This window comes from Myotis nattereri (genome assembly GCF_964212035.1).
Source record: "Myotis nattereri genome assembly, chromosome: 6".
In the NCBI taxonomy this organism is placed as follows: domain Eukaryota; kingdom Metazoa; phylum Chordata; class Mammalia; order Chiroptera; family Vespertilionidae; genus Myotis; species Myotis nattereri.
The window spans coordinates 74,141,080-74,168,846 of NC_138081.1; the positions used below are offsets into that span (position 1 = coordinate 74,141,080).

Below are 27,767 nucleotides of genomic sequence, written 5' to 3' on the forward strand. Positions count from 1 at the left end.
TAGTTAGTAAGGGCTCAAGAAAAGTCTGATATGTCTATTTTGCTATAGTACTTATGACAGATTTTATATATTTCTTTTTTTTGAGGTGGTTTGTAAACTAATGTATGTCATTTGTCAATAATGTATACAGTTTCTTATTTTTACCTAAGGATACTGTTGGGGAAAGACAAGGAGAACTCATCCTTAACTGAAATAGGACAGTGGTTGATATGTGAAAAGGAGGTTATACATGAAGGTATGAGTGGAAAGAAGAAAAAAAACCAAAGAATTAAGATAAAATCATAGCAGGAGAAAGCAAAGAAGCAATGTGATCTTGAGCAGCAGGCTTGAAATAAAAGATCCTTTGAGTTGTGTAAGCCAAGAAATAAACATTAAAGATTTTGGATAAGAACGTATTATAGTGAAAGTGAGTTGAGATATTTGCTCTAGTACAATTAAGGATCTCAAAAGGGTTGGTAAGATTGCATTTCACTTTAGACCTGAGTTTAGTAAAGAAATTTGGCAGTGAAGTTGGTGATGATAGCTAGTCATCTGCAAACATGCTTCATTAATACAGTAATGGATATTAGTTACCTACTTGTTTGTTGGACTGTGCTCAGTATTTAAATTATTTTTGTAACAAAGGAAAGTTTTAGAGATTAATGTGTCCACATGGCTTGTGTTGACAGCAGTGTTTGAAAGAAAATTGTCATGTTGGAATGAGTGGGCTTTGATGTATGCCCCTATCTTCTCTGCCATTGATTTTTTTTTTCTTGATCTTTTCTCCTTGTCATAATTTATTGCAGTGGTGAACATGATATTTGTGGATCATGTATAATAGAAACTATCTGGACAAAGCAAACAATGTTTAGTATTAGAAAATATTTAAGTTTTAAAGAAATGTTAAAAATGATCTTTCCAAATAAAAAAGGTGCAATTCAAGTGAAGACTGTCTAACAGAATGAATTTGGTAAATCAGGGGAGTGTGAGCACCATCAGGGAGCGATTCTCTTCAGTACTAAGTGCCTTCCTGTGCAAAGTACAGAGCCAGGTTTTGCAGGGGAATTCCAGTATGACTAAGTCATAGTCTCTGCCCCCAAGAAGCTTGCAGGAGGGACGGGGGTATAGGGAGTGTGTGGTGTAGTTAACATAAAGACACAGATAACAAATAACTCAAATGGTAGAACCTGGAGTACTAGTACAGAGAAAGAAAAAGTCATTTGGTTGTGGGTAAGAAGTATAGAAAATGTTACAGGAAGGGGGAGGCTCTTATGGTGGGTTGTGAATGAAGAGTGTAATTTAAATAGGCATAAATAGGTTAGAGAGTAATCTGGTGAGAGGATAGCAAAAGTATGGAGATAAGAAAGCTCAATCTAGATTGGTCAGATACAACAGGGAAGGATGTTTGGGGCTATGTTATGGAGAGTCTTGAATGCTAGACTTAGAAGTTTGTTCTTTAAAATATAATAAACATTATTTGGAGCTGTACTTAAGGATTGTTAATCTGGTAGTTTGTGTATAGGCATGGAAAGAGACTGCAGCCTAGTTAATAAAAAATATTCATTCATCCAGCCAACAAATCTATTGATACTGTGCATTAGAAGTTATTTTGGTACTGGGAATATAAGAATATAAGAGATCTTTCTTCCCTGTTCTCTGCAGTCTCATTCTTTTGGTAAATGTTTACAATAAGTAAGTAAACTGTAGGGTGCTCAAGGACAGCCTCTGAGATCATGACACTTGAGATTTGAATGACTGAAGAAGCCAGCCAAGCCAAGATCTCCAGAGAAAACATACTGAGGCTATAGCAAGTGCAAAGTTCCTGGAGCAGGAACAATACTGACTTTTAGAAGGAAAAAAGGAAGAGGTGTTTTAGATTTCATTTATACTATGGAAATGTATATGTAAGGACTATGCCTAATACACCAGTGAAGGATGAGATAATGCATTTTCTTTGAATTAATTTCCTTGGTTACTCCAGTTTTCTCAATACGTTGAGCCACTTTGCCAGAAAACAAATGCCTAGCTGATTTGGCTCAGTGGATAGAATGTCAGCCTGCGGACTGAAGGGTGCTGGGTTCAATTCCGGTGAAGGGCACATGCCCAGGTTGAATTTTGGTCACCTGTTCATACTTAATGAGTCAATATGATACAGATTTTTGGACTGGAACACTTGGTGTTTCCCTGGGCAGGATGGCTTCCTCTTCCCTGGATTCTTTGTCCATCAGAGTCGAGGAAGATGGTATAGCAAAGGTGGAAATTTATTGAAGAACAAGTACAGACTCCCACATGGGGAGGGGGAAAGAATCTCACAGCACAGACTCCCACGTGAGGAGGGGGAAAGAGTCACATCGAGTCTCCCTCTCCCCCTGCCCCCCCCCTATTTATAAAGGCTGCAGTTCTTGGTGCCATGATATCCCCTCTGGTCACTATTCCCTTAGATTGGTTACTATAGTAACTCCTGAGCTCAGAGGTCAAACCTCATGTGGGGCATGTGAGGTCTTCCTCCCTCACTGTTCTATTCCCTCTTGGCTTTCTTCCTCCTTTATTTTGTAAAAATAGACATTTTTCCTACTCCCTGTTCCCTTGTCTTATGGAAATGTACCCTTTTGCAACTCTGTAGCCCTGTGTTTTTTTCCTATGGACCCCCAATTCTAAAAATTCCCTAAACCTGCCTATTTCATCCCTAAAAATTTCTGTTTCAAATAGAAAACTAACTGAGCTCTGTGCTTGGGCATAGCTTCTCTAAAGGTTGCTTGCCTGCCTTTAGGAGTAGATTGGATGCTGACTCTTAAGATGGATTACTAAACACTAGAAACAAAGGCTTTTCTCTGGGGCCACAACCTCCATCCTTGTATTTCCCTGACATTTTATTTTTTTAGAAATATAAATTCCAGTTTTTTGTTTGTTTGTTTTCATTTGGAGGGTAAAGTCTGATTGCTAGTATTGTAAGCAACTGTAGAAATAGGGATTTTAATCTCTGTCCCAGGCTCACCCTAGCTTTTCTGGGTGAGTCCCTGGATTTTACAGGGAAGATTGAGTCTTTTCCAATGGGTATTTTTGGCACTCATTCTTCCATCTTACTACATTAGGTGCCACTCCGTCTGCTTTCTCACTGCTAAAGTTTATTGACATTTCTTGTCAACTCATTGTTCCCCCTTCCCTCTTATTTTTGTGTATTTATACCCTGTATCATTTTAATAAGATTTCTGAAGGGAGAGGATAAATTCCTGTGCTCAGTCTATTGTCTTAAATCAGAAGTTCAAAATACTTAGGAATGCATGAGAGCATCCTCTAATTTAGAAGACTTTTCATCAAAAATTATAATAAAACCCACTTTGGTACTTAAAGGCATTAGCTCTTAGCTCTCAAGAAAATGTGGTTTTCAAGAATAACTTAGTCTCTGAAGTCCTAGACTGGACAGTATATTATAATCAGAGTAATGAAGAAAAAGTAGTAATGATACTTGTGGACCAGACTCTATTATTAAAATACTTTATTAAATACTCATTGCATCCTCACAGCAACTATATGAGGTAGTATATTTCCACAGTTTACCTTGTTAACATAAAAACATTCAAATCTGTAAAGAATTTTTGTGAGTTTGAGCCAAACTGTTGACATATGCTGGGAAGCAGAACCTCAAAGAATTGATATAATGCTCCGGAGATGGTAGGTTTACATCTATATTTATATATTGCAATCAAAGGAAGGGATGTAGGTGGGTTACATGAAATCCATTGGTGATAGACTAGAGAGGCCGGAGAAAGCAAAGCGGGGAAACCCTTGGGATTGGATATAGAGTAAAATGATAGACACATACTTAGGTGGTTGCAGGAACAATTAACATGATAATGAAGGAATTTGTGGTATCTGTCCTGGCACTCGGTTGTGCCCCATGGGGTCCAGAAAAAGGGAAGTTACAAGTTACCCAGACATTGCAAGGGTGTATTATTATAGATGTAAAAAGATAGGCTCAGTTAAGGTAAAGGTTGACCTTGCCAGTGAAGATACGAGCCTAGGATGTAACTACCCACCATAACTGCTTTTAGTTAAAGTTTAATTTCAGACCATCCTTTGTGGTTACTTTAGGTCTCTGAGTTTGCAAGACCGCCATGCAGGCCTTCCCTGAGCTTGTCAGTTTAGCATGTGGCCCCTTTCGCCCACAACCTGTGAGGAAACTGAGGCACAGAGAAGTTCTATAACTTGCTCTCAAGTGCTTATGAATGATACAGATGATTTGCTTGTCACATTGATCTCTATAGGCATTAAAGTAAACTATAATCAAGTTTATTTTCCTAGATGTTAGTGGCTTTTGGTAAATATTATGGAACAGAGTAGTGAAATCAATCCTCCTGGTTATAATCCCCAAAGAGTTCTCTCTCACTTATCCTCTTGCCCACTCTTGCACTCTCTTGCTTCGTGACCCGCACTCTTTTGCCATGTGATCTTAAGCAGCCGCATGGTCCATGGACACGTGGACCCCACATGCAGCGGACTACTGGGAGCACAAGCTTAACTAGCCAGATGCTAGACTGGACTTTGCTTTAATATGGAGTGGAGATTCTGGGCAGTGACCTTAATCTTGTCCCTAATGGAGACAAGATCGGACTTTTTCTGTTATGCCCAGATTTCAAGATTCCCAATAGACCACACCAGGGAGCCAGCCCTGTCCAATGCAAAAGCAAAGAGTCTTTATTTGAGCTAGCTTGGCTCCCCGACCACACTCCCCGACACAATGGCAAGCCAAGTTGCAGAGAGAGGGCTAACCCGATGGGAAGGAGTTTTATAGGAGGGTGGGGTAAGGGGAGGAGAGGTGACCGTGGGCCCTGCCGATTGGCCAGGCGCAAGTCGGGTCCCGCCACACAGGATGTGGTCACATCCATGGCGCGCACGTTCCTTGATGGTCATTGGTTAGTTTAAAGAAGTCCTGGGTGTGGCTAGCAGAGTAGCAGAGGCTTGGGCTTCCGGCAAGAAGCCTTTGCCGAGCACATGGCCAAGGTAAGATGGAGGGCGTAGCCCTCGCCCCTTCATTTCCATGGCAGGACAGAGGGAAATGGGACCTTGGAAATCCAGGGTTTTAATTCCACAGAAATAAAGATTACTCATCCTCCTATGTGAGTCTTAGGAAATTCCTTTCCTTTGCAGCATTTTAAGAGCTCCACTTCCACAGGTAACAGGTGGGGACACAGAAGGCATTCCACCCATAACAGAATGACCCTATATTTGTAAAAATTATGTGTTTTACATATGTGTGCTCATGTATTTGTATACATGTAGAAAAAGTTGAAAAGTGGAACTAGCTGAAAGAACTGACGAAAGGAATTGTTATTGTTTTATGGGAATTGTAGGAACTTTTCATTCTATATCCTTAAGCACCTTTCATTTTATAATGTTAAGAAAATAAAGCTTAATAATTCACAGTAACTATCAGCAGTATACCAGCCACCACCAGCTGGGTTTCCTAGTTGAATTAGAATCTAATGGTGGTGTAATGTACCCTGCGAATCACAGAAGGACGCCTCAAGAAGTCAAATTAAAGAGTCACATTTATTGCAATTCGGGACTATGAGGGGCCATTCCCCAAATCTCATAGTAGTAAGATGGTGGCAAAACCAGACTTATATAGGCAAAAATCACAAAGGTGTTGATTACATCCCAGGGTTTGGAATGAGGCACCTGGCTCCAAAAAAGCAGAATTAAGCATGTTAATTACAGTTTCAGGTCTCGGGGTCACTGAATTGACAGAAATACATTATCTAGAGCCCTTGGGTAACCTGGGTTAAACTTAGGCATGTTATCTAAATTACAGTTTTGGGTCTCCGGATCACTGAGTTGATAGAAACACATTATCTAGAGCCCTTGGGTCTCCCGACCACTGAGTTGTCAGGACAATTTAGAGTAATTGTGCTGTCCTGGTCTCGGGACCACTGAGTCACTGAAACACATTATCTGGAACCCTCGGGTCTTGGGATAATTGTGCTGTCCTGGTTCCCAGGTACAGAAGAATGTGCTTCGATAACCAGTAAGATCACAATCAATGGGATAGTCACGTTACAATCAATAAGGCATTCAATCGAATGGGATGATTTATACAATTCAGAAAATCAAAGTAACTTTTATATTGTTAAGCCAAACAACAGGGTTAGAGTTAAACTACAGTTTCCACCTGAAATGGTTGCTACTATACTTCAATGGGTGGGGTCTGGGAATCTGTATCCTAACAATTTAAGTGGTTTCACTGGGCTAGAGAAAGAGTTGCATGTGCACAAATATGCCAAATTTACATTAAGGGAAAATTACCATGGAGAGTTCAGTAAATTAATGACACTACTTTTTTTAATATATTTTTTATTGATTAAGATATTATATCTGTGTCCTCATCCCCACGTTATCCCCTACCCCCCCCCCCTTATGCCCTCACTCCCCCACCCCTGTTGTCCATGTCCATTGGTTAGGCCTATATGCTTGCATGTAAGTCCTTTGGTTGATTTCTCCCCCTTACATCCACCCTCCCCTACCTTCCCTCCAGGGCCCAACAGTCCAATCAATCCCTCTCTGTCTCTGGATCAGTCCTTGTTTATCAGTTTATGTTGTTCATTATATTCCACAAATGAGTGAGATCAAGTGGTATTTATCCCTTAAAGAATATCCTTCAGCATGTCATATAATGCTGGTTTGGTGGTGATGAACTCCTTTAGCTTTTCCTTATCTGTGAAACTCTTTATCTGACCTTTAATTCTGAATGATAGCTTTGCTGGATAAAGTAATCTTGGTTGTAGGTTCTTGGCATTCATCACTTTGAATATTTCTTGCCACTCCCTTCTGGCCTGCATGGTTTCTGTTAAGAAATCAGCTGACAGTCGTTTGGGTACTCCCTTGTAGGTAACTGACTTTCTTTCTCTTGCTGGTTTTAGGATTCTCTCTTTGTCTTTTGCTCTTGGCATTTTAATTATGGTGTGTCTTGGTGTGGTCCTCTTTGGATTCCTTTTGTTTGGGGTTCTCTGCGCTTCCTGGACTTGTAAGTCTATTTCATCAGGTAGGGGAAGTTTTCTGTCATTATTTCTTCAAATAGGCTTTCAGTATCTTGCTCTCCCTCTTCTTCTGGCACCCCTATAATTCTGATGTTGGTACGTTTGAAGTTGTCCCAGAGGCTCCTTACACTATCTTCATATTTTTGGATTCTTTTTTCGTTTTGTTTTTCCGGATAGGTGTTTTTTGCTTCTTCGTATTTCAGATCTTTGACTTGATTCTTGGGATCCTCTAGTTTGCTGTTGGATCTCTGTATATTATTCTTTATTTCAGTTAAATTCTTTATTTCAGTTTAATTTCTGACTGGCCCTTTTCCATTTGTTTGGCATTCACATTAAGATCCTTGAAGGTCGCCGAAACCGGTTTGGCTCAGTGGATAGAGCGTCGGCCTGCGGACTGAAGGGTCCCAGGTTCGATTCCGGTCAAGGGCATGTACCTGGGTTGCGGGCACATCCCCAGTAGGAGATGTGCAGGAGGCAGCTGATCGATGTTTCTCTCTCATCGATGTTTCTAACTCTCTGTCTCTCTCCCTTCCTCTCCGTAAAAAATCAATAAAATATATTAAAAAAAAAAAAAAAGATCCTTGAAGGTCTCACTAAGTTTCTCGGAGGTTCCTAGAAGATTTTGAGTAACCTTATAACTGTGGTTCTGAACTCTATATCCTCCATTAGTTTGCTTTCCTCCATTTCTTTCATTTGTGACATGTTTCTTTGTCTTCGCATTTTTGGCTGACTGCGAGGAGCCACTGTCTGCTGGAGACACCCTTATGTGTGTGGGTCCACCCAGCAGGGGCTACAGCAATATCAACAGATTTCTCCTCTTTGTTTGGAAGTTTTGGAGCTCTCTGATTCACTGCAGTTAGGCTGCAAAAGCGCAGGTGCCTCCTTTGTGCCTCTGAGCACAGTTTGGGAGGGGATGTAAATTGAGTGGGGCGTGGTCTCAGAGAGTTCCCAGGGCAGGGCAAACAGCAATGGTGTTGTCAACGACCCTGGGACTCCGACTCCGAGATTCCCCGAGTGCCGGGCGCCCCCACAGCCCTGCAAGCAGCTCTGTGAGAAAGTCACCTTCGCTTTCCGACCCGCTGCAAGACAGTCCCGTTTCTCCCCGTAGGAGCCTGGGACCCCAGCGTCTCGCCGTAAATGAGTTCAGTGCGTTCGAGAGCTTGTCCCCTTCCAATTGAAAAAACCGCGCACCCACATGCAGCAGCCTCGCGCGAGCCCCCTACCTCTGTTCTTGGCACCTCTCCCCTCCTACTTGGTCTCAATGCGCTTTTTTCTTTCCTTCTAGTTGTAGAATTTCCACTTGATCAGATTTCCCGTGGTTCTGGATGATAGCTGTTTTGTCTTATAGTTGTGGTTTTAATGTTGTTGTGGGGGGCAGCACGTACAGGTTTGTACCTTATGCCGCCATCTTGGTTCTCTTTTAATGACACTACTTTGAATAATATGCTAAATTAATATCAAATTTTGGAAGCAATAAATGATTTTCTAGGAAATTATATATTTTATAGATAGAAAACCTAGTTTATACCAAATAATAAGGAATAATATGGAGACACATGTCAAAGGTATACAAGTCCACCTTGTGTCATAAGTGAATTCTTCTAAATTTTTAAGGATTACATTATTCCTAATCTATTGAAAGAATTGTAGACCAGAGAGGAAAAAAGTAAAGCCAAACCTTTCACATTTAGGTTTTTTGTTTGTTAGTTTGTTTGTTTGTTTTTTAAATATATTTTATTGACTTTTTACAGGGAGGAAGGGAGAGAGATAGAAAGCTAGAAACATTGATGAGGGAGAAACATTGATCAGCCGCTTCCTGCACACCCCCCACTGGGTATGTGCCCACAACCAAGGCACATGCCCCTGACTGGAATCGAACCCCGGACCCCCCAGTCCCCAGGCCGACGCTCTATCCACTGAGCAAAACTGGCCAGGGTTATAGGTGTTTTTTTTAAAGCTTAATCATTTTAAGACTGTGGTTAAAATTTTATAAGTATTATGTTTTTAAAGTAATACACCATTACTAAATAGAATTCATTACAGGGATCAAAGGATGGTTTGATGTTTAAGAACTCTATTACTAGAATTATTAATCTTAATAGACCAAAGAGAAAAATTAGGATCTCTTAGTTTTTTGCCCAGACATGCACAAAATAAAATAACACCTACTTGTGATTTTTGAGACTATGAAACTCAAAGACAAAACTCCTAGAGGAGTGGAACTAGCTGAATAGTTTCTTAATATAACAAAGATATTGCACAGTGTTAGCCAGTATCATCCTTAATGATAAAACACTAGATGTTGTCCTGTTGAAGTTAGGAGTATGACTATTAATAAATGCCATCCCAATTAAAATCTCAATTTATTTTGATAAATGGTTCTAAAGATTTATTTGGAAGAATAATATGAGAATAGCCCAGAAATGGTTCTAAAGATTTATTTAGAAGAATAATATGAGAATAGTCCAGAAATTTTTAAATAAGGAAAAAAAATTGAGGGCTGCACTAACCTTATTGGAATTTAAATATTATAAATCTAAAGTAATTAAAAAAGAGGTCTAGGGTTCGCTATACAAAACTGTGTAACATAGGGAGCCAGAAATCCTATCTAATAAAGAGGGAATATGCTAATTGACCCTCACACCATCACAAAGATGGCATTACCCACAGCCAATAAGGAGGGAATATGCTAATTGACTGCCATGTCCTCAAAGATGGCGGCGCCCAGTCCTCTAAGCCCCACCGGGGTGGCAGGCATGCGGCAAGACTGGAGTCCCCCAGTCCCCTCAGCCCCCCAGCCGCCCAGGGCCAGCCTGAGGTGCAGGCAAGCCTCGGATGGTGGCTGCCCAGCCTCCCAGGGCTGCCTGAGGCTCAGGTAACCAGGGCCGGCCAAGGCTTGTGCTGCCAGCAGTGGCAGCAGCAGAGCTGTGATGGGGCATCGCCTTACCATGATCGCCTGCTCAACTCCTGCCCCTGAGGGCTCCTGGACTGTGAGAGGGGTCAGTCCGGGCTGAGGGACCCCCCTCCAGTGCATGAATTTTCATGCACCAGGCCTCTAGTGTATATAAATAAAAGCCTAAGCAACCAGCCAACCGGCCAGTAGCTATGATGTGCAATGACCACCAGAGGGCAGACACTCAACGCACAGGCATGGAAACATGGAAATAGACTGATGAATCGAAGAGGGAAGGAGTAGGGGGGAGGGTGGGAAGATAATAACCAAAGATCTTATGTGCATACTAGAGGCCTGGTGCACCAGTGGGGTCCCTTGGCCTGGCCTGCAGGGATCAGGCCAAAACGGGCTCTCCAACATCCCCCAAGCGGTCCTGGATTGCAAGAGGGTGCAGGCCAGGCCGAGGGACCTCTGGTAATACTTATAAGTGTGAGTGGTTTTTCAAGTTACTGGAGAAAAGATGAGAAACAAGCACTCTCATATTGACAGTGGGAGAATAAATTTTAGTAACTTTTTTGAAAGGCAATTCGATAGCTGTTACATTTCAAATGTAAGAATACTTTGGTCTAGCAGTTTTGCCTTTAGGAATTGGTACCAGATATTTCTTTAATGACACATTTTGTCTAATTCACAAATTGTGATGATAAATCAGACTTCTCGATACTGTTTCATTAGGAATCATTTTTGTAAATTGTATGTCACAGCCCCTTCCCTCCTTTCTCCTGCTTTCAAGAGCTTGTGGCCCCTAAAATTGGTATAGCTTGAAGAGATAATTAGTGATAAAGTGAGTTTTTTAGGTGGCACAACCAAGATCAGTTGTAGAGAAATAACTGCAAATGTTGCCTTTGAGCCATTTTTCTCCCCCTTTTCAAACTTCTTTTCATGCTTCCTGGGGTGGAATTTTTGGCATGCAAACTTAAAATTTTGTTATGTCTAATACAGTAAAAAGATAGTATCCTTTAGGTTTGGAATAAAAAAACCTGGTTTCTAGTGCCAGTTCTTCCACTGACAAGCTCTGAGATTTGGGGAGAAGCAAAATGACCCTTATAAACTGCTGGGGTCCAACCCCAGCAGGTCCAGGGGTCCCCAAAGGTGTGGACGGAGTCGGCGAAGAAGGAACGACACAGAAGCAGCATTCAGTTGATCAGCATGGTTGGGTTCTCTAGCCAAGTTCTGGTTTGGTTCTCTTACTAGGTTCTCCAGCCAGGTTCTCAGCCATGTTCTGTGGCCAGGTTCTTCAGCCAGGTTCTGTCTAGTTTCTCCAGCCAAGCTCTGTAGCCAGGTTCTGTCCAGGATCTTTTGCCATGTTCTCGCTAGGTTCTGTCTCTAGGGTCTGTTGCCAGTTTCTGTCCAGGATCTTTTGCCATGTTCTCTCCAGCGAAGTTCTTCTGTGTCTAGGTTCTGTGTAGGTTCTGTGTCTAGGTTCTGTGTGTAGGTTCTGTGTCTAGGTTCTGTGTCTAGGCTCTGTGTCTAGGCTCTGTGTCTAGGTTCTGTGTCCTGTTGTCTTGTTACATCTGTATTTATACCAGTTGATTCCAATCCTATCAATCTCTATTCCAACGGTTAGGGCGTTTCTTATCTCCATTTCAGGGAGTAAAGATTATGTAGCTTAAGCATGATTGTTCGTAGTTAAAGTGATTAATTACCCGCCTGGCACTTAGTTAAGGGGTTTTATTCCCTCCCTAACTTCAGGGGAAAATCCCTACCTGGGGAAACAACCTTTCTCAGAAAGGTGACCTTGGTTAAAACACATAGTGCCAAGAAGGTGAGCAAACATATTAAGAACAGTATGCCATATATGCCAGGTCCCTTGAAACAGCAAGGATGGAACGGCTCCCGGCAATAAACTTTGTTTCAGAGCCAAGCATCTTAACCTGTTTAGTACCTGTCTTTCTACTTCAGTTCTTCCAGTTCATTCCTTAACCCATTGCAAACTAGATTTTACCCTGCCACATCTCTACTCAAGCAGCAAACACCTCCTAACTTCAAAATACAGAGTACATTTTCCTCCCTTTTTTATTTGGCCCTGCTGTTTCTCCCTTTTTAAAAATTATTTATTAATTTTCTGAGTAAATTGGTAGTGAATACAGACTCATGTAATGAAAACATAGAACTGTTCCTTAATTTCAGCACCCAGAGAAAAACACTGGCATATTCACTGCCATTTATATGTACACTAGAGGCCCAATGCACGAAATTCGTGCAAGAGTAGTCCTTCCTTCCCCCAGCTGCTGGCACCAGCTTCCTTCTGGCACCCGGGACCCGGGCTTCCCTCACGGCCCCAGCTTTGTCCAGAAGGTCATCCAGAAGGATGTCTGGAAGGATGTCCAGTCTAATGAGCATATTATGCTTTTATTGTAGATATCTAATAAAATTGGGATTATATTTGTACACTGCTTTGTATCCTGTTTTTTGTTTTAATAACATTAATATTGTAAGCAGTGAATTTTAAAGGCTGTGTAGTTTTCTTATTATATGGTTTTTCCACAGTTCATTTTATCGGTTTTGGTTTTTGTGGTAATTTTAGTTTGCTTCTCTTTTTTGTACTTTTCCCCTGCCTCTTTCTTAGGTTTCTTTTCACACCTGCCCTTTAGGTTGTGGTGTTCTCCTGATTTTCCTTTCACGGCCCCTGAGTCTCCCACAGGTACCTGAAACAGATGTAACAAGGATAAATAAACTACATGTTTCCCTTAAGGGGTGTCAAGTGTGCAGAAAAGGGTGGTAGATAAAGGCAATAATCCTAATGAAATCCTGTGCAGCCTGCAAGCCTATGTGCCTTCCTTCCTTAACTCTCCAGCCGTCCTTTTCCTCGTAGTTCCCTTAATGTAAACCTGCTTTTTTTATCTTCTTTACTCTTAAATTTACACAGGAATGATACCCCTTAGTGCAGGGGTGGGCAAACTTTTTGACTCGAGGGCCACAATGGGTTCTTAAACTGGACTGGAGGGCCGGAACAAAAGCATGGATGGAGTGTTTGTGTGAACTAATATAAATTCAAAGTAAACATCATTACATAAAAGGGTATGGTCTTTTTTTTCAATAGTTTTATTCATTTCAAACGGGCTGGATCCGGCCTGCAGGCCGTAGTTTGACCATGGCTGTTAAGGGAAGAAAAAGGAACTTCTTCCAGTGCTGATCAATCACAGCCAAAATTACTGTATTTTCTTGTGAATGTAAAAAAATTATCATTGTTATACATTACTGAACCACTGATAGGTGCTTTTCTGAATTCTAGTAAATATGAACTTTACTTCTGATTTATTATCACTTCCAAGGTACCTTAATCTTCCTTTGAATGTTTTAGGGAAAAGAAAACAGACTAAATACGCTTCCTTTCTACAGGAATTTATATATTTTGAGAAATTGAGATAAGGATACTTAGTGCTTATTTTACTTTAAGATTATAATGTCTGTATAATAGACATCTCCTCCAGCTTTTGGAGTTATAATTTATTTTTTTAAATATATTTTATTGATTTTTTACAGAGAGGAAGGGAGAGAGATAGAGAGAAACATCGGTGAGAGAGAAACATCGATCAGCTGCCTCCTGCACATCTCCTACCGGGGATGTGCCCGCAACCCAGGTACATGCCCTTAACCGGAATCGAACCTGGGACCTTTCAGTCCGCAGGCCAACGCTCTATCCACTGAGCCAAACCAGTTTTGGCTTGGAGTTATAATTTAATCTTGTAACATAAAATTCGCTTTTGTAGTCTGATATGTAATTGCTATAGCCAATCTAGAAATGCTTATTGAATGACTAGAATGTCAGTGAAAGCCTAACTGCTTTAAAAAAACAAAACAAGCAAACAAATTGTTGTTGTAAAGGAAAGAGTATAACCACATTAAATACAATCTGGAAAATAAGAGGCAAAAGTCCTACTCTTAATCTCACTTAACAAAATTGCTCATAGAATTTTCATATATTTGGTTGTTTTCAAATTTGTGTTTATGTGGTTTAAATGTGTCCTGCTTTTTCCCCACTGAATATGTCATTTTATGACTATTATTTAAAATGGCTGCATACTAATCTGTTAGTTGCATGACCCTGTTGTATGCACAATGTTAATATAGAAGAGTGTTTCTAAAAATACATATATGATTCTTAAGAAAAAAATAGTTATTCTAATAAAATAAAATTGTTTAGCACATGGGTTTTAATAAGTAGGCAAACGATAACCTTCTTATTTAAGGTCAGTGCCTTTTTGTTTTCAAACATATGAACCTGAAACTTGAGGAGGAAGTTGGTTGTCAGGTGAGAGTAATATGTCAGCTGTGTATTTTGGAGAAGTTATCAACAGAAGTTAGTTGCTTATTCAAAGAATTATTGTCATGAATCTTATGTTACATTGTGTTCTTTTATAGATTATGGAGCTTTGTGGTGCAACAAGACTTGGCTATTTTGGAAGAAGTCAGTTCTATATTGCTTTGAAACTTGTAGCTGTTGCCCAGTCCGGTTTCCCTTTAAGAGTGGAAAGTATTAATACAGGTAAATATGCGGCACATTAGTAATTGAAATGAAAATAGACTTCAAGTCACAAATGAAGTTGAGTCTTTCTGATATTACAGTGGCATTTGTGACCTTGAGAAAAATGTCATGACTTTATTCTCACCACCTTGCTATTTAAAATTTGTAAATATTAGAACACATTTATATCTATTTTAAGTGTTATGGCATATATGTACTTCCTGCATATTTGATTATATAAATCTGTTAAAATGGTGATTGTTATAGCATAAATTTACTAAGACTTGTTTAGAATTTAGGTAAGTAATCTTATCAAAGTAAAGGGTGCATTGCAGTGACCCTGATATATGCTTTCTTTATATATTTTTCTAAGTATAAAGCAACATTACACTTTCTTTTCTTGTTTGTGAAAACTGAACGCTCCATATAAAATTAGAAAGCATTAGTTAACCAAAACTTTCTGGTTGATAGAGATACTATTAAAATATTGGCAGATTAAAACCTAGTTATAGGCATCTGACTGCCTTATGCGTATCACTAGGAAAATTTGTTTTTCTATTATTTGGAGGTGTGTTGATAATGAAGTAGATGGAAATTTTATAAGGTAGGCACTTAAATGCAGAGAGTTTTGTGATTTTCCTAGGGAAAAGAGGAAAGAGAGAACTGCATTTTCTGTAACGTTAGGATTTTTATCCAGTAGTATTAGTACCAGCTGAGTTTTAAGTGCTCAGTGTTTAATGCCAGCTTAGTTGGAGGTTTTCATTGTGGACCCCTAGTGTGACGCACATCCTTCTCCTCGTGTTGAGAGTTTACGTTCTTTTCAGGTAATTTTGAGTACTTTGCATAAACACTGAATAAACTTCATTTCCTCCTTAGTGTGGAAATTCTAGGGGAGATTCAGGGAATTCTAGTGGAAGGAAGTACATTTTCTTCTGAAAATGATTCTGCTATGTTATTCTGGTCTAGACTGACCTACGGAATTCTTAGTTTTTTATTTTTCTTCTTTATTTAAAACAGAATGTAGAGCAGGGGTCCTCAAACTGCGGCCCGTGGGCCACATGCGGCCCGCCAAAAACATTTATCCGGCCTGCCGGGTGTTTTTGCCGCCGCTGTGTGCATAGGAATTTGTTCTTAGTTTTTTTTTAAACTATAGTCCGGCCCTCCAACGGTCTGAGGGACAGTGAACTGGCCCCCTGTTTAAAAAGTTTGAGGACCCCTGATGAGTATCTGCCTGTAGGAGTGAAGTAGGCCAGGCTAGAGTTTGTAGATTGAGCTGCTTGTACTGTGTCTTTGGTAGGTGAACAGTAAGATATTTTCAGGAATTTCTGCCATGAAAATGTTTGGATTAATCTAGTCTCAAACTTAGTGACATATACTGTGTTTTACTTAGCACTCGAACATATTACTTTAGAGAATTAGTGTGAGTAGAAACAGCATAGGCTTTGGGATCAGACAGATCTGGGTTTAGATTTTGTCACTTACTGTCAATGAGCTTCAGTTTGCTTACCTGTAAAATAGGGACTTTGCAGGGTTGATATGGTTATGAGTGCAAACATAGGACCAGACATGCAATGGACATTTAATACAGCTATTTTTATAACCCCTTGGAAGGACAATTTGGTATTACTATTTCTTTCTAGGTTAGGGTCTCACTAAACAATTTAAGGAAGAGGATGAATTAAATTTCGTAGTGATAGACATTTTGTTTCTGTTGTTTCTGTATCAGTTTTGCAAAAATTCTTTCTAATATCTAATTCACCTCTTACTTCAGGTTTTAATGTGTGCATCTTTTTTATTTTAAAGTAATAATTATTTTTGCCGTTAATAGTAAAGGACCTTCCTCTGCCAAGATTTGTTGCTTCAAAGAATGAACAAGACTCTCGCCATGCAGCCTCATATTCTTCAGATTCTGAAAATCAAGGGTCTTATTCTGGTGTTATTCCTCCACCACCTGGAAGGGGGCAAGTGAAAAAGGGGTCTGTAAGCCATGATACTGTCCAGTCTCGTACATCTACAGATCAACAGGTAGTCACGTGCATGTCAGTATTATCAGTTGACATCCTGTGTAGATGTTTTCACGAAAACTTTTACTGAATGCCTTAACAGTGAAAATGCTATCTTAAAATTAAAATTTAAAATAATGATATTCTTCTAGGAACCTGCATCTCCAGTAGTTTCACCACAGCAGTCCCCACCAACATCTCCACACACATGGAGGAAACACAACCGCCACCCCAGTGGGGGGAATGGTGAGAGGCCTCTTGCAGGACCTGGGCCATTTTGGTCTCCCTTTGGTGACGCACAATCAGGTATTTAGAAGTTCTAAATGTAACAGTCATTTATTAAAGGTGTAAATTGAAGGAAACTTGATAACATTCCTTTAAGAGTTGCCTTAAATGAAAGCAAATGCCAACTGTGAAAATTTATAAGTAGTATCACTTTGAACATTGGTAATTGCATTTATTTATATCTATGATGCTTAGATTAAAGTTTATAGATACCAGATTCTCTGAAGGTAAAATGAATAAGTGATTATTTCCTAAAATATTATATATGTATTAGATTAGTTTCAGTAACAATTTAAAAGATTTAAATGAGATAATTTTAAATTGACAGAAAATATTTCATTTTGGAAATTAACATTTCTACAAAGTTAGAACTCGAAAGAAAACTTATATAATATGTGTATGGTGAATTGTTACAATAAAAAACCTGATAACTTTATATTCTTTAAAAGTGAGTCAGCATGTTTGCCCATTCTGCTTGTAGGTTCTGCTGCTGGTGATGCAATGTGGTCAGGGCATTCTCCACCTCCACCTCAAGAAAACTGGGTCAGTTTTGCAGATACTCCACCAACCAGTACTCTTTTAACCATGCATCCTGCTTCTGTCCAGGTGTGACATTTTATTGGTATTGCATTTTTATTTGCTTCATTCAAAATACTGCTGCAGTCATTATTTTATATTTTGCTGTTGCGAATTTTATGAATGCAAATTCACTTTTATTTAAAAACCACAAAACAAACAAAAACCAGAATTCTACTCTATGCCTTTTCTTTAAGTCTGTTATCATTGAAATGTTTCACTAAAAGTTTTGACTGATTTCCATTCTAATTTCTTAGTGAACTTTTGAAAGGTTTCGGCATCTAGAAATATATTTGCTTGGCTTTCTTGGCACATTTTCATAACTTTCTGTGGCTTACACATTGCTGTCATTCTATACATTTATATAATCATTGTCCAAAAACATTCAGTAACCTAATTATAAGTATGTGATTTGTGAAGACTTCTTATATTTTAAACATCCACAAAAAGTAAGTTTTACTTTCAAAGATAAATAACTTAGCAATCTTGGTCCATGTAATCATATAGATGGATACTGTACTGAGGAAAAAATGTTTCATTACAGGACCAGACAACAGTACGAACTGTAGCTTCAGCTACAACTGCCAATGAAATTCGTAGGCAATCCAGTAGCTATGATGATCCCTGGAAAATAACAGATGAACAAAGACAGTATTATGTAAATCAGTTTAAAACCATTCAGCCTGATCTAAACGGATTTATTCCAGGTGAGTTGTTAAAAAACAAATTTTTCTAGATGGGACAGTTCAAAGTCTCAGTTTCATAATCTCAAAGACATGGTTTTATTGGTCAGAGATTATAAAAGACTAGAGGCCCGGTGCACGAATTCGTGCACAGGTGGGCTCCCTTGGGGTGGCCTGTGGGGATCGGGCCAAACCCTCAATCCAACACCGCCTGCAGTTCCTTCCTGCTCCCGTTCATCCTGGCCCCACTGTACCTGCTGTGGTACAGTGGCTCATGCCCAATCAGTCCCAACCGTGAGCCCTGCCTCTGGTGCCCTCCCAAGGGGAGTGGCCTGCAGGATCATGCTGAAACTGGCTCTTCAACATCCCCTGAGGGGTCCCGGATTGTGAAAGGGCATAGGCCAGGCCAAGGGACCCACCAGTGCATGATCAGGGCCAGGCAGGGGCTGCGGAGGGACTGCTGGAGGGCTCTAGGGCATGTCTGGCCCTGTCTTGCCCAGTCCCGATTGGGGCTGATCGAGGCCAGTAAGGGCCAGCCAGCTGAGGAGGGACGCAGGAGGTTGGCCAGAAGGGGAGGGACCGCGGGAGGGCTCCAGGGCATGTCCAGCCCATCTTGCTCAGTCCCAATTGGCTAGACCCCAGCAGCAAGCTAATCTACTGGTCGGAGTGTCTGGCCCCTGGTGGTCAGTACACTTCATAGCAAGCAGTTGAGCAGCCTTAGCATATCATTAGCATATTACGCTTTGATTGGTTGAATAGTCGACTTGTCACTGGATGACCAGACACTTAGCATATTAGGCTTCTATTATATAAGATAATTAATTCTCAGATTGTCTAAAAAGAGTTTATAATTACTAGAGACCAAAAACATGACATATACACATGTTAAGGTTACCTTTTTTTCCAATGAAAAAGGTCTTAAGACCACATTTGATTCTTGGGTCTGTAGGTTCAGAATAATGCTAAACAACACTGTTTTAATATTTCAGGATCTGCAGCTAAAGAGTTTTTTACAAAATCAAAGCTTCCTATTCTTGAACTTTCTCATATTTGGTAAGTGTGGTGTATATTAGTTGGGTAATGTGGGTTATTTCAAAGGAGTTTCCAGCAGGTAGATTTTTTTAACCTTAAAAATAAACTATTAGAATAACCTTTTAAAGAATGTTCTTATAACTCCGTATTGTCTTAAAATAGCTTCTCTCTCACTCTCTAGAGAAGAAATAAAGTGATACCAGTAGAGTAGTTCTTTAAAAAGTGCTAAAAGTCTTTAATCTATAGTAGCTGTTTCTTATTGCTAGTATAATGCATGGAATTAAAGCTAGTTTGCTCATACATGGTTGTATTTATTCCATTTGGTTTTAAAAAAATTTAGTAAGTCCTATACCAGCCATGAGCTTAAGAACAGTGCTTACATGCATATAAGCATAACCAGTGGACACAAGACACTGAGGGGTAGGGGAGGCCAGGGGATTGTCAAGGGCAGGGGAAAAAAAGGAGACATATGTAATACTCTTTGTAATACTTTAAGCAATAAAACAAAATTTAAAAAAAAAAAGAACAGTTCTTAGCACCCATTTAAATACCAACTGAAGACTCAGGATGGTTGCTGTGTGGTTGGAATCAGTCATTAAATTACAATCACAAATTACTTTTAAAAAACAATTGTCAGATAAACGTGTTGTTTCCACTTTATATCTACATATTTCTCTAAATTCTAAATTTTATTAATAGGGTTTTTAGTAGCATAGAATGCTATAGTAGGAGATAGGTAGATAATGCCTAAAACCAAAATGTTAAGAACTAGCAATATATACATGCTATTTATAGTTTAAGGTGATAAATTAAAAAAATGGTTGTTCCTGCATCTAGGAAATGGAAGGATAGCAGGGTGGGGCTGCTGTCTTTTTGTATCAAGCCTTGTAATTGTATTGGATTCTTTAAAATACATATAGACTTTTAATAACAATAAAAACAAAGTTTTAAAAATGTTTAGTGACTTATTAAAAAAGCTTGATTTCAACTAAGTCCTGCACCTAAAGATACATATGGTTAAAGGCCATTTCTTTGGTGACCTTATTTTTGGGGGGCTCTTTTTTCAGCATTTTATTATGAAAATTTCAAGCTCTTAGAAAAGTTGAAAGAATTGTGCCTTAAACCACCCACATGGCCATTGCCTGTAATCTACAGATAACCGTTTGCTATATTCACTTTGTTACACATCTTCCCATCTATGGAATTTTTTAAATTATTGATTGCTTGCACTTTTTCTGAGAAAGGATTTCTCTTTTTCTTTTTTTCTGAGACATAAAGGGATCCAAAGTAGAATAGAATCCATTTCTGATGTTTTTCTTCTAGGGAACTCTCAGACTTTGATAAAGATGGAGCATTAACACTGGATGAGTTTTGTGCTGCTTTTCATCTGGTAGTTGCTAGGAAGAATGGCTATGACTTACCAGAAAAACTCCCTGAAAGCTTAATGCCCAAGCTGATTGATTTGGAAGACTCAGCAGGTAAGATCCAGGAGCTTGAAGAGACCTGATTGCGTGCCTTGACAAATAACACTTGGTTCTCAAAGCACAATCTAGATGTTAAAACTTAGCTTAAAAGCATAAGCATTTCATCAAGGGCATGTACATTTGCCATTAGAATAAGATGTACAGCCTGAACTGGATCAATATTTTGTCTGTTTAGTCAACTGTAAACAAAGATAAAGAATATATGCCACTATTTTATTTTACACTTGTGACCTGCTGAGATTTGAAGAGCATTTCACAGTGTCTTGCTATTTTGTCATCCTTTAATTACATTTTATATTATCTGAAGTGGGGAAAGTAGCCTGTCTTCATTATCAACATTTTTCCATTTAATGCATCTTAATTTGTTGAAGGGAAATACCTGGTTTATCATTAGACCTTTGCAGTCTGCAAGCATTTTCCTTTTAAAAAGCCAATTTCTTCAGATGCTAAAGAAATCTGGAAATTTTGTGTTTGATGTAGATAGTACTACATTGTTGTCATGTTTATAAGAATGCTTTTATAAATGCTCATATTTACAGATAGTTTTATTTTAAAAGAAATAGAATATAGGGGGTAAAAAATGAGTACTTTCTTTAAAATTCTGAATGAATAAAAGGAAATCTAATGTTAAATTAATGAGTCTAATTAAAACTAAATTACTGTCTTTGGTTTTTCTATCTAAATTCTTTTTTAGATATTATGATGGAAGGACTTTTATACTTTTTAAAAGAGAAGTTAAAATAGAATTTGGCTCTCGAAAGGGTATTCATCTATTGGGCAGCTTCTGTTTAACCCAGAATTGCATATGATCTGACTTTATTGTGTAAATTATTCAGTAGGAATCATATGCGTATTATTATTGTCAAAAAGAGGACTATCTCCTTAGATTCAAGAATCTGTGTGCTTCTAGTTTTGCTAATTATTCCTGTGACTTTGGGCAAGTTCTTTTTGTTTTTCTACCTGAAATGTGTATTTGATGCTATTCACATTTCAGGGCCTGAACACACTGACCTTTTATCAACCAATAAGTCTATTTAAAATTTTAGGGTTGGTTTTAGTTTTTTATAGAACCATTATCCTGTGAGAATCCTAGAGTGTTCCTGATCATTTTAGGCAGTTATTAGGTATCAGTTAACCTCTAAAAGAACTTCATTTGGTTTATTTCATAGTAGCCAAAAGGGAAGAAATTGTGGTAGCCACATATTTACTGTGCCATTGATTTTAAAATTAGGCCTTGTGTCTAGAGTTTTTCTATGACTTTAATCCTTTAAAAACTGACAGCATAGTATAATTTAAATCAAGCTTATTCTGTTGTATGTCATTTTCTTGAGACTTGTCTGATTCTGTTATCTGTTGCATATAGATGGGTGAATCTGGCTTTTGCATGTAGTCTTTTTTTCCTCTCTTTTATTTAATTTAAATAAAATCTGGGATTCTTTGTAAACTTCATCTACTGCCTGAATTTTAAGGCTAATGATTTAAGTAGAAGTTCTTTTCTGGGCATTTTTATTTTTACTCCTGTTAGATCTGTTTAGCACAGAGTCACTCTTATTTTCCCCCCTGCATATACCTCTATACTATTGTTCTAATTATAATTTTAAAGGCATTAAAGGCTCATAGTTGTGTGTTTTTTTACCATTTGCACATAATCTATGTAATTTTCTGATGAAACTTATTGTAAACATTTGACCACACAATATTAACTTCAAATCTTCTTTGCCTAACCACTAAGTGATAAATTTGGAATTTTGTTAATTTGGGGTTGGGGGAATGATTAACCTTTTTTTTTCTCCCAGCTATCATAAGCCGGAGATTCATATGCCACAAGTCCTTTGAATATAGAAATTGTCATGTGACACTGTGGATCAATCAAGATCTGTAAAAATCCTTTTAAGTAGCTGTGTTTTTAGAAGTTCACAGTTGAAGGGGAAACCACCCAAGCAGTTCCTTTTGGCTGACCTAAAAATTGATCATAAATATTTCCTCTGTGGAGCTTTTCTGACTTTCAGACAAAAGTAGTTACTATCTTCTCTGATCTCTCATAGTATCTCCTACATGCTGCTTATTGTGGCACCTATCACACTGTTCTTTTTTTTTCTTTCTCTTTCCACCACTACATTCTGAGTTAATTTTAAAAAAAAGAAAAAAGGAAAATATGTCATATTCACTGTAGTATCCCCAGGCTCTAGCACTTCGCAGGCATGTGCTCAGTTGCTCAGTAAATAACTGCTGAGTGAATTAATGCTAAATGTGTGCCATTTTTAAAGTAGGATATTTTTCTTAACATATTTCTGTCTTTGAAAATATAGTCTTTTGTTATATGTTTGTAATGTTGGGACATACTGAAATATTCACTCTATAAGTATTTTATATTTACAATTTAATAACTCATAGAAAAATAGATGGTGAAAGTGATTACTTGAGTTACAGTTTGGAGAAATGAGCTAGGCTTTCTAAAAACATACAAACATGGGTGGGATAGATACATATTTTTTTCCAAAATTATTTGAACAAGTTTATGGTATTAAATAGATAAAATTGCTAAGGGTCATAGGTATAAGTACGTACACAGACCTGAATTAAAATACTTATATTTATCATCAGCACTAAATATGGCAACTAAAGTAAATAAAAAGGGAAACTTGATTTTTGTTGTCTTACAAAAGAAAGCATATAAAAGTTCATCTGTGGAAACAGTTTTCTGAACCTGAATTCAAGAAAGTATGTTTATCTTCCAAGAATGGTTATCTTCTTTAAAATAAAAAACGGTTAAGGTGACCTGCTAGCCTACCACAACAGTGTATCATAAAGGGGGGAAAAGCATGTTAAGATACTTTGCATCTTAATCTCAGTCTCCAAAGAATCTTTGTTGTAGCACAGTTGCAGTTTTACATACACTGTATTTTATGTGATTACTAGAGGCCCGGTGCACACATTCATACACCCATGGGGTCCCTCGGTCTGGCCTGCGCCCTGTCGTAGTCCAGGACCCCTTGGGGGATGTTGGACTGCCAGTTTTGGCCTGATCCCCTCAGGCCAGGCCGAGGGACCCCACCAATGCATGAATCCTTCTGAGATTCATCAGTCTGTTCCATGTTTCCATGCCTGGGTATTGAGCATCTGCCCCCTGGTGGTCAGTGCATGTCATAGCTAACGGTCAAATGGTAGAATGGTCGCTTAGGCTTTTATATATATAAATTTGATAGATTAGTGCCCCGGTGCACAGATTATGCACATTGAAAGGAAATTAATTGAAAGGTGGCCAGCGGGGTGGGACTGGGTGAGACAGGCCAGACATGCCCTGGAGCCAACCTCCCACGGTCCCTCCCCAGCCAGCCACACCTGGGGCAGCACTGTGGCTTGAAGGGCATCTGCAGAGGGAGCAGGGTCCCTCAGGAACGGTCCCTTGGCCTGGCTTGCAGGGATTGGGCTGAAACTGGCTCCCTGGTATCCCCAGAGGAGTCCCAGATTGCGAGAGGGTGGTTCTCGGGTGACCCACCCAGAATCGGGCTTCCTCTTCTCTGGTTCTGGGGTGCGTCACCCAAGAACCACCGCTGCCAAGTCAGTGCAGCTCGGCAGCTCCTGCATTGAGCGTCTGCCCCCTGGTGGTCATTGCACGTCATAGCTACCGGTCAGACGGTCACTTAGCCTTTTACATATAAACTAGAGGCCCGGTACACAAAAATTTGTGCACTTCGGGGGGAGGGGAGGTCCCTCAGCCCGGCCTCTGCCCTCTCGCAGTCTGGGACCCCTCGGGAGATAACAACCTGCTGGCTTAGGCCTGCTCCCGGGTGGCAGAGGGCAGGCCTAATCCCTAGGTGCAGCCCCTGGTCAGGCTCAGAGCAGGGCCGATTGGGGAATTGGGGCACCGCCCACTGTCATGCACAGAGCAGGGCAAAATTGGGAGGTTGCAATGCCACCCTCAGTCACGCTCAGGGTAGGGCCGATTGGGGGGTTGGGGCACCGCCCCCTGTCACACTCAAGGCAGGGTCGATGGGGAGGTTGCGGTGCCACCCCCTGTCACACACAGAGCAGGGCCAATCAGGGGGTTGGGGCGCTGCCCCCTGTCACGCACAGAGCAGGGTCAATCAGGGAGTTGGGGAGCTCCCCCCTGTCATGCACAGAGCAGGGCCGATCAGGGGGTTGGGGAGCTCCCCCGTCACGCACAGAGCAGGGCAGATCAGGGGGTTGGGGCACCGCCCTCTATCACCCACAGAGCAGGGCTGATCAGGGGGTTAGGGCGCCGCCACTGTCACACTCAGGGCAGGGCCGATGGGGAGGTTATGGCTCTACCCCATCACACACAGAGCAGGGCCCGTGGGGTGGGGGGGTTGGGGCGCCGCACCCTGTCACACACAGAGCTGCAGGGCGATCAGGAGGTTGGGGAGCTCCCCCCTATCAGGCACAGAGCTGGGCCTATCAGGGGGTTGGGGCGCCTTCCCCTGTCAGGAACAGAGCAGGGCTGATAGGGAGGTTGTGGCCCCGCCCCCTGTCACACACAGAGCCGCAGGGCGATCAGGGGGTTTGGGCGCTGCCCCCTGTCATGCTGATCCCGGTGCCGGGAGACCTCGCGGCTCCGCTGATCCCGGTGCTGGGAGGCACATTACCCTTTTACTATATAGAATAGAGGCCTGGTGCATGGGTGGGGGCTGGCTGGTTTGCCCTGAAGGGCGTCCCGGATCAGGGTGGGGGTCCCCACTGGGGTGCCTGGCCAGTCTGGGTGAGGGGCTGAGGGCTGTTTTCAGGCTGGGACTGAAGCTCCCAACTGCTCCTTTTTTTCTTTTTTTATTCTGGGCCAGCTTTAGCTCTGAGGCTCCAGCTCTTAGGCCTCCGCTCCTGAAAGCAGGTATCTGGTTTGTTTCGGTTCTATAATCGAAACTCTGTATCAACTCCAGCTCTGAGATCCCAGCCGGCTGAAAGCTCGTTTCTGGGGTTTTGTTTAGCTTCTATATTTGTTACAATGTTTCTTAAACTGCAGGCTCAGAGGCTGGCAAGGCAGGCGGGGAATGTTGGAGTCCTCCGTCACTGAAGCAAGCAAGCCTCATGTTAGTTTCAAGCTGCCTGACTGCCGGCTGCCATCTTGGCTGACAGTTAATTTGCATATCACCCTGATTAGCCAATGGGAAGGGTAGAGGTCGTACGCCAATTACCATGTTTCTCTTTTATTAGATAGGACTAGAGGCCCGGTGCACAAAAATTTGTGCACTCGGCGGGGGGGGGGGAGGGGGGGGTGTCCCTCAGCCCAGCCTGTGCCCTCTTGCAATCTGGAGCCCCCTGGGGGCCCCTTCCCCTGGCTGCTGGCACCAGTTTTCCTCCGGCGCCCGGAACCCAGGCCTTCGCTCTTCGCCGGGAGGGGCCCGCACGGTGGGCAAGGGGCTTAGCTCTTTTAAAAATACTTCTGAATGTTCGGTAAATAACCCTGTAGGAATCTACTTTCTGAAGCATGCTGGTTGTTAAGGGCTGATTTGGGTAATCAACAAAATGTATGTTAAAATCCTAATCCCCAGAACCTCAGAATGTACCTGTATATGGAGATAAGATCTTTAAAGAGGGGCTTACATTAAATTGAGGCAGTTCCAGTGGGACCATTAGCCCATCTCACTGAAGTCCTTATAAAAAGAGGAATGTTGGGGTCCTGCCCCAGGAGGTCCAGAGGTTCCTAAAGGTGTGGATGGAGTTGGCGAAGAAGGAATGACACAGAGGCAGCGTTCAGGTTATCATCATAGCCAGGTTCTCTTTTTATTGTCCTGTTACATCTATATTTATACTATTTGATCCTGTAAGCATGCCTCTATAAGCTTTTTTTGTTTTTGCCGAGGAGAGCATTGGATCCATTTATTGGGGGGGTCAGTCAAAGGGGGAGCTGGCTAGGGTGGGGTAGGGCAGCAGCTTGTCTGGCCCCCGAGAAACCCAACTTGAGTCCAGAGCCTCGACTGCTTTGAAGCCAAAGTCTTACTCCACCTTTATCTGCATGGGGGCCAGCTCCGGAGTCAGCGGGACTCCCACCCGGCGCCCTTTCCATGGCGCTCACCGCCTTTTCCGCCCGCTGGGCCCCTCGCCAGTGGCCGGACTGCTGGCTTCTACGGGCGCTGGCGTCCTCCTGGGCAGGGACAGCCCCTCTTTCTCCAGAGGCTCCTTCTCAGCGTTGCCTGGGGTGGGGGCGTCTGTGCCCTGGCTGCCCTCGTCCTCCAGTAAGATGGTGAACTGGCTGGCCCGGTAGTCATCGCCGTAGGAGTCCAGCACCTTCATGAGGAACCTCCACACCTGCTGGAATCGCCATGTTATCCTCTATATCTGATGGAGCCTGTTCAGGACCCGCTCCTTCACCTGCTCGATCTCCCTGCAGCGCCGATCCAGCGCCTGGTACTTCCTGCAATTGAGTTCCCATTGGCACCGCCGCCACCGGCCTCAGGCTGCCTCCTCCTCTTCGTCTCGCTCCTGGAGGCTGGAGCTGCCCAGACCCCCAGACACAAACTCCACTTCGGTCTCAAGCTCACTCTCCAGGACGTGACCACCGAACAGCGGAGGCAGCGCCAGCTCCGAGCTGGGAGGTGCTGAGGACTCCTCAAAGCTCACGGCTGCCATGGACCCCTCTCTCTGCTCCAGCTCCATTTCTCCCTGGCTCCAGGAGCAGAACTTCCAACCTTGCAAGCCTCTAGGTTAAAGTGGCTTGCAAAACAACAGGCTCCATCCGATTTCATGGCCAGGCACCTAAGCCTCCTGGGAGTTTAGTTCTCTATTTCCGGGTCGCCTCCCTCGCCCCACCCACACCCCAGTCCCGGCTGAAAGGCCCTGCTGGCTGGTCTACGCCTCAGCCAGGAATCTGAGTCACCTACGTCTTTATTCCTGTCCCGATACCGCGCCCTCTGACCACGGAGACTCTCCTCTTGGAAGGCCCCTGGGTCTCCTTCTGGGGCCGGGGCTGCACTGCCACATGGATCGCATGCCCCAGTGGCGATGCAGCCCTGGCCCCTGGGTCTCCTTCTGGGTCTCCTTCTTGGACCTGGCTGCATCGCCCCCCAGGGACCAGATTGTGTTCCCCAGGCAACGATGCAGCCCAGCCTCTGGCCCCGCATCTGGGTGTTCTCCAATCACTGGTGATCGGTGATCTGAGAAGCCAGGCGGGGCAAGGAAGAGGTGGACATCTGCTGTTAGGGTCAGTTTGCATATTACCCTTTTACTATATAGGATAGAGGCCTGGTGCATGGGTGGGGGCCGGCTGGTTTGCCCTGAAGGGTGTCGCGGATCAGGGTGGGGGTCCCGCTTGGGT

The 27,767-nt window shown here is 41.7% G+C and overlaps 1 protein-coding gene and 1 pseudogene across 8 annotated transcripts in view; one reads left to right on the forward strand and one right to left on the reverse strand.

The window, feature by feature from the left end:
• Positions 1-27,767, forward strand: part of REPS1 (RALBP1 associated Eps domain containing 1) — an 84,217-nt gene that overhangs the window by 21,593 nt on the left and 34,857 nt on the right. For 6 of the 7 annotated variants that reach the window (XM_081094525.1, XM_081094527.1, XM_081094526.1 and 3 more), the window contains exons 2-8: positions 14,332-14,455; positions 16,263-16,459; positions 16,590-16,743; positions 17,204-17,328; positions 17,843-18,005; positions 18,971-19,034; positions 20,337-20,491. In XM_081094525.1, coding sequence (XP_080950651.1) covers positions 14,332-14,455; positions 16,263-16,459; positions 16,590-16,743; positions 17,204-17,328; positions 17,843-18,005; positions 18,971-19,034; positions 20,337-20,491 — 982 coding nt within the window. The remainder of the gene's footprint in view (positions 1-14,331; positions 14,456-16,262; positions 16,460-16,589; positions 16,744-17,203; positions 17,329-17,842; positions 18,006-18,970; positions 19,035-20,336; positions 20,492-27,767) is intronic. The other variant, XM_081094529.1, reaches the window with a different exon arrangement.
• On the reverse strand, positions 26,345-27,109 carry LOC308521779 (TCF3 fusion partner homolog; annotated as a pseudogene). Its single transcript has one exon. The product of its transcript is annotated as a TCF3 fusion partner homolog (transcript).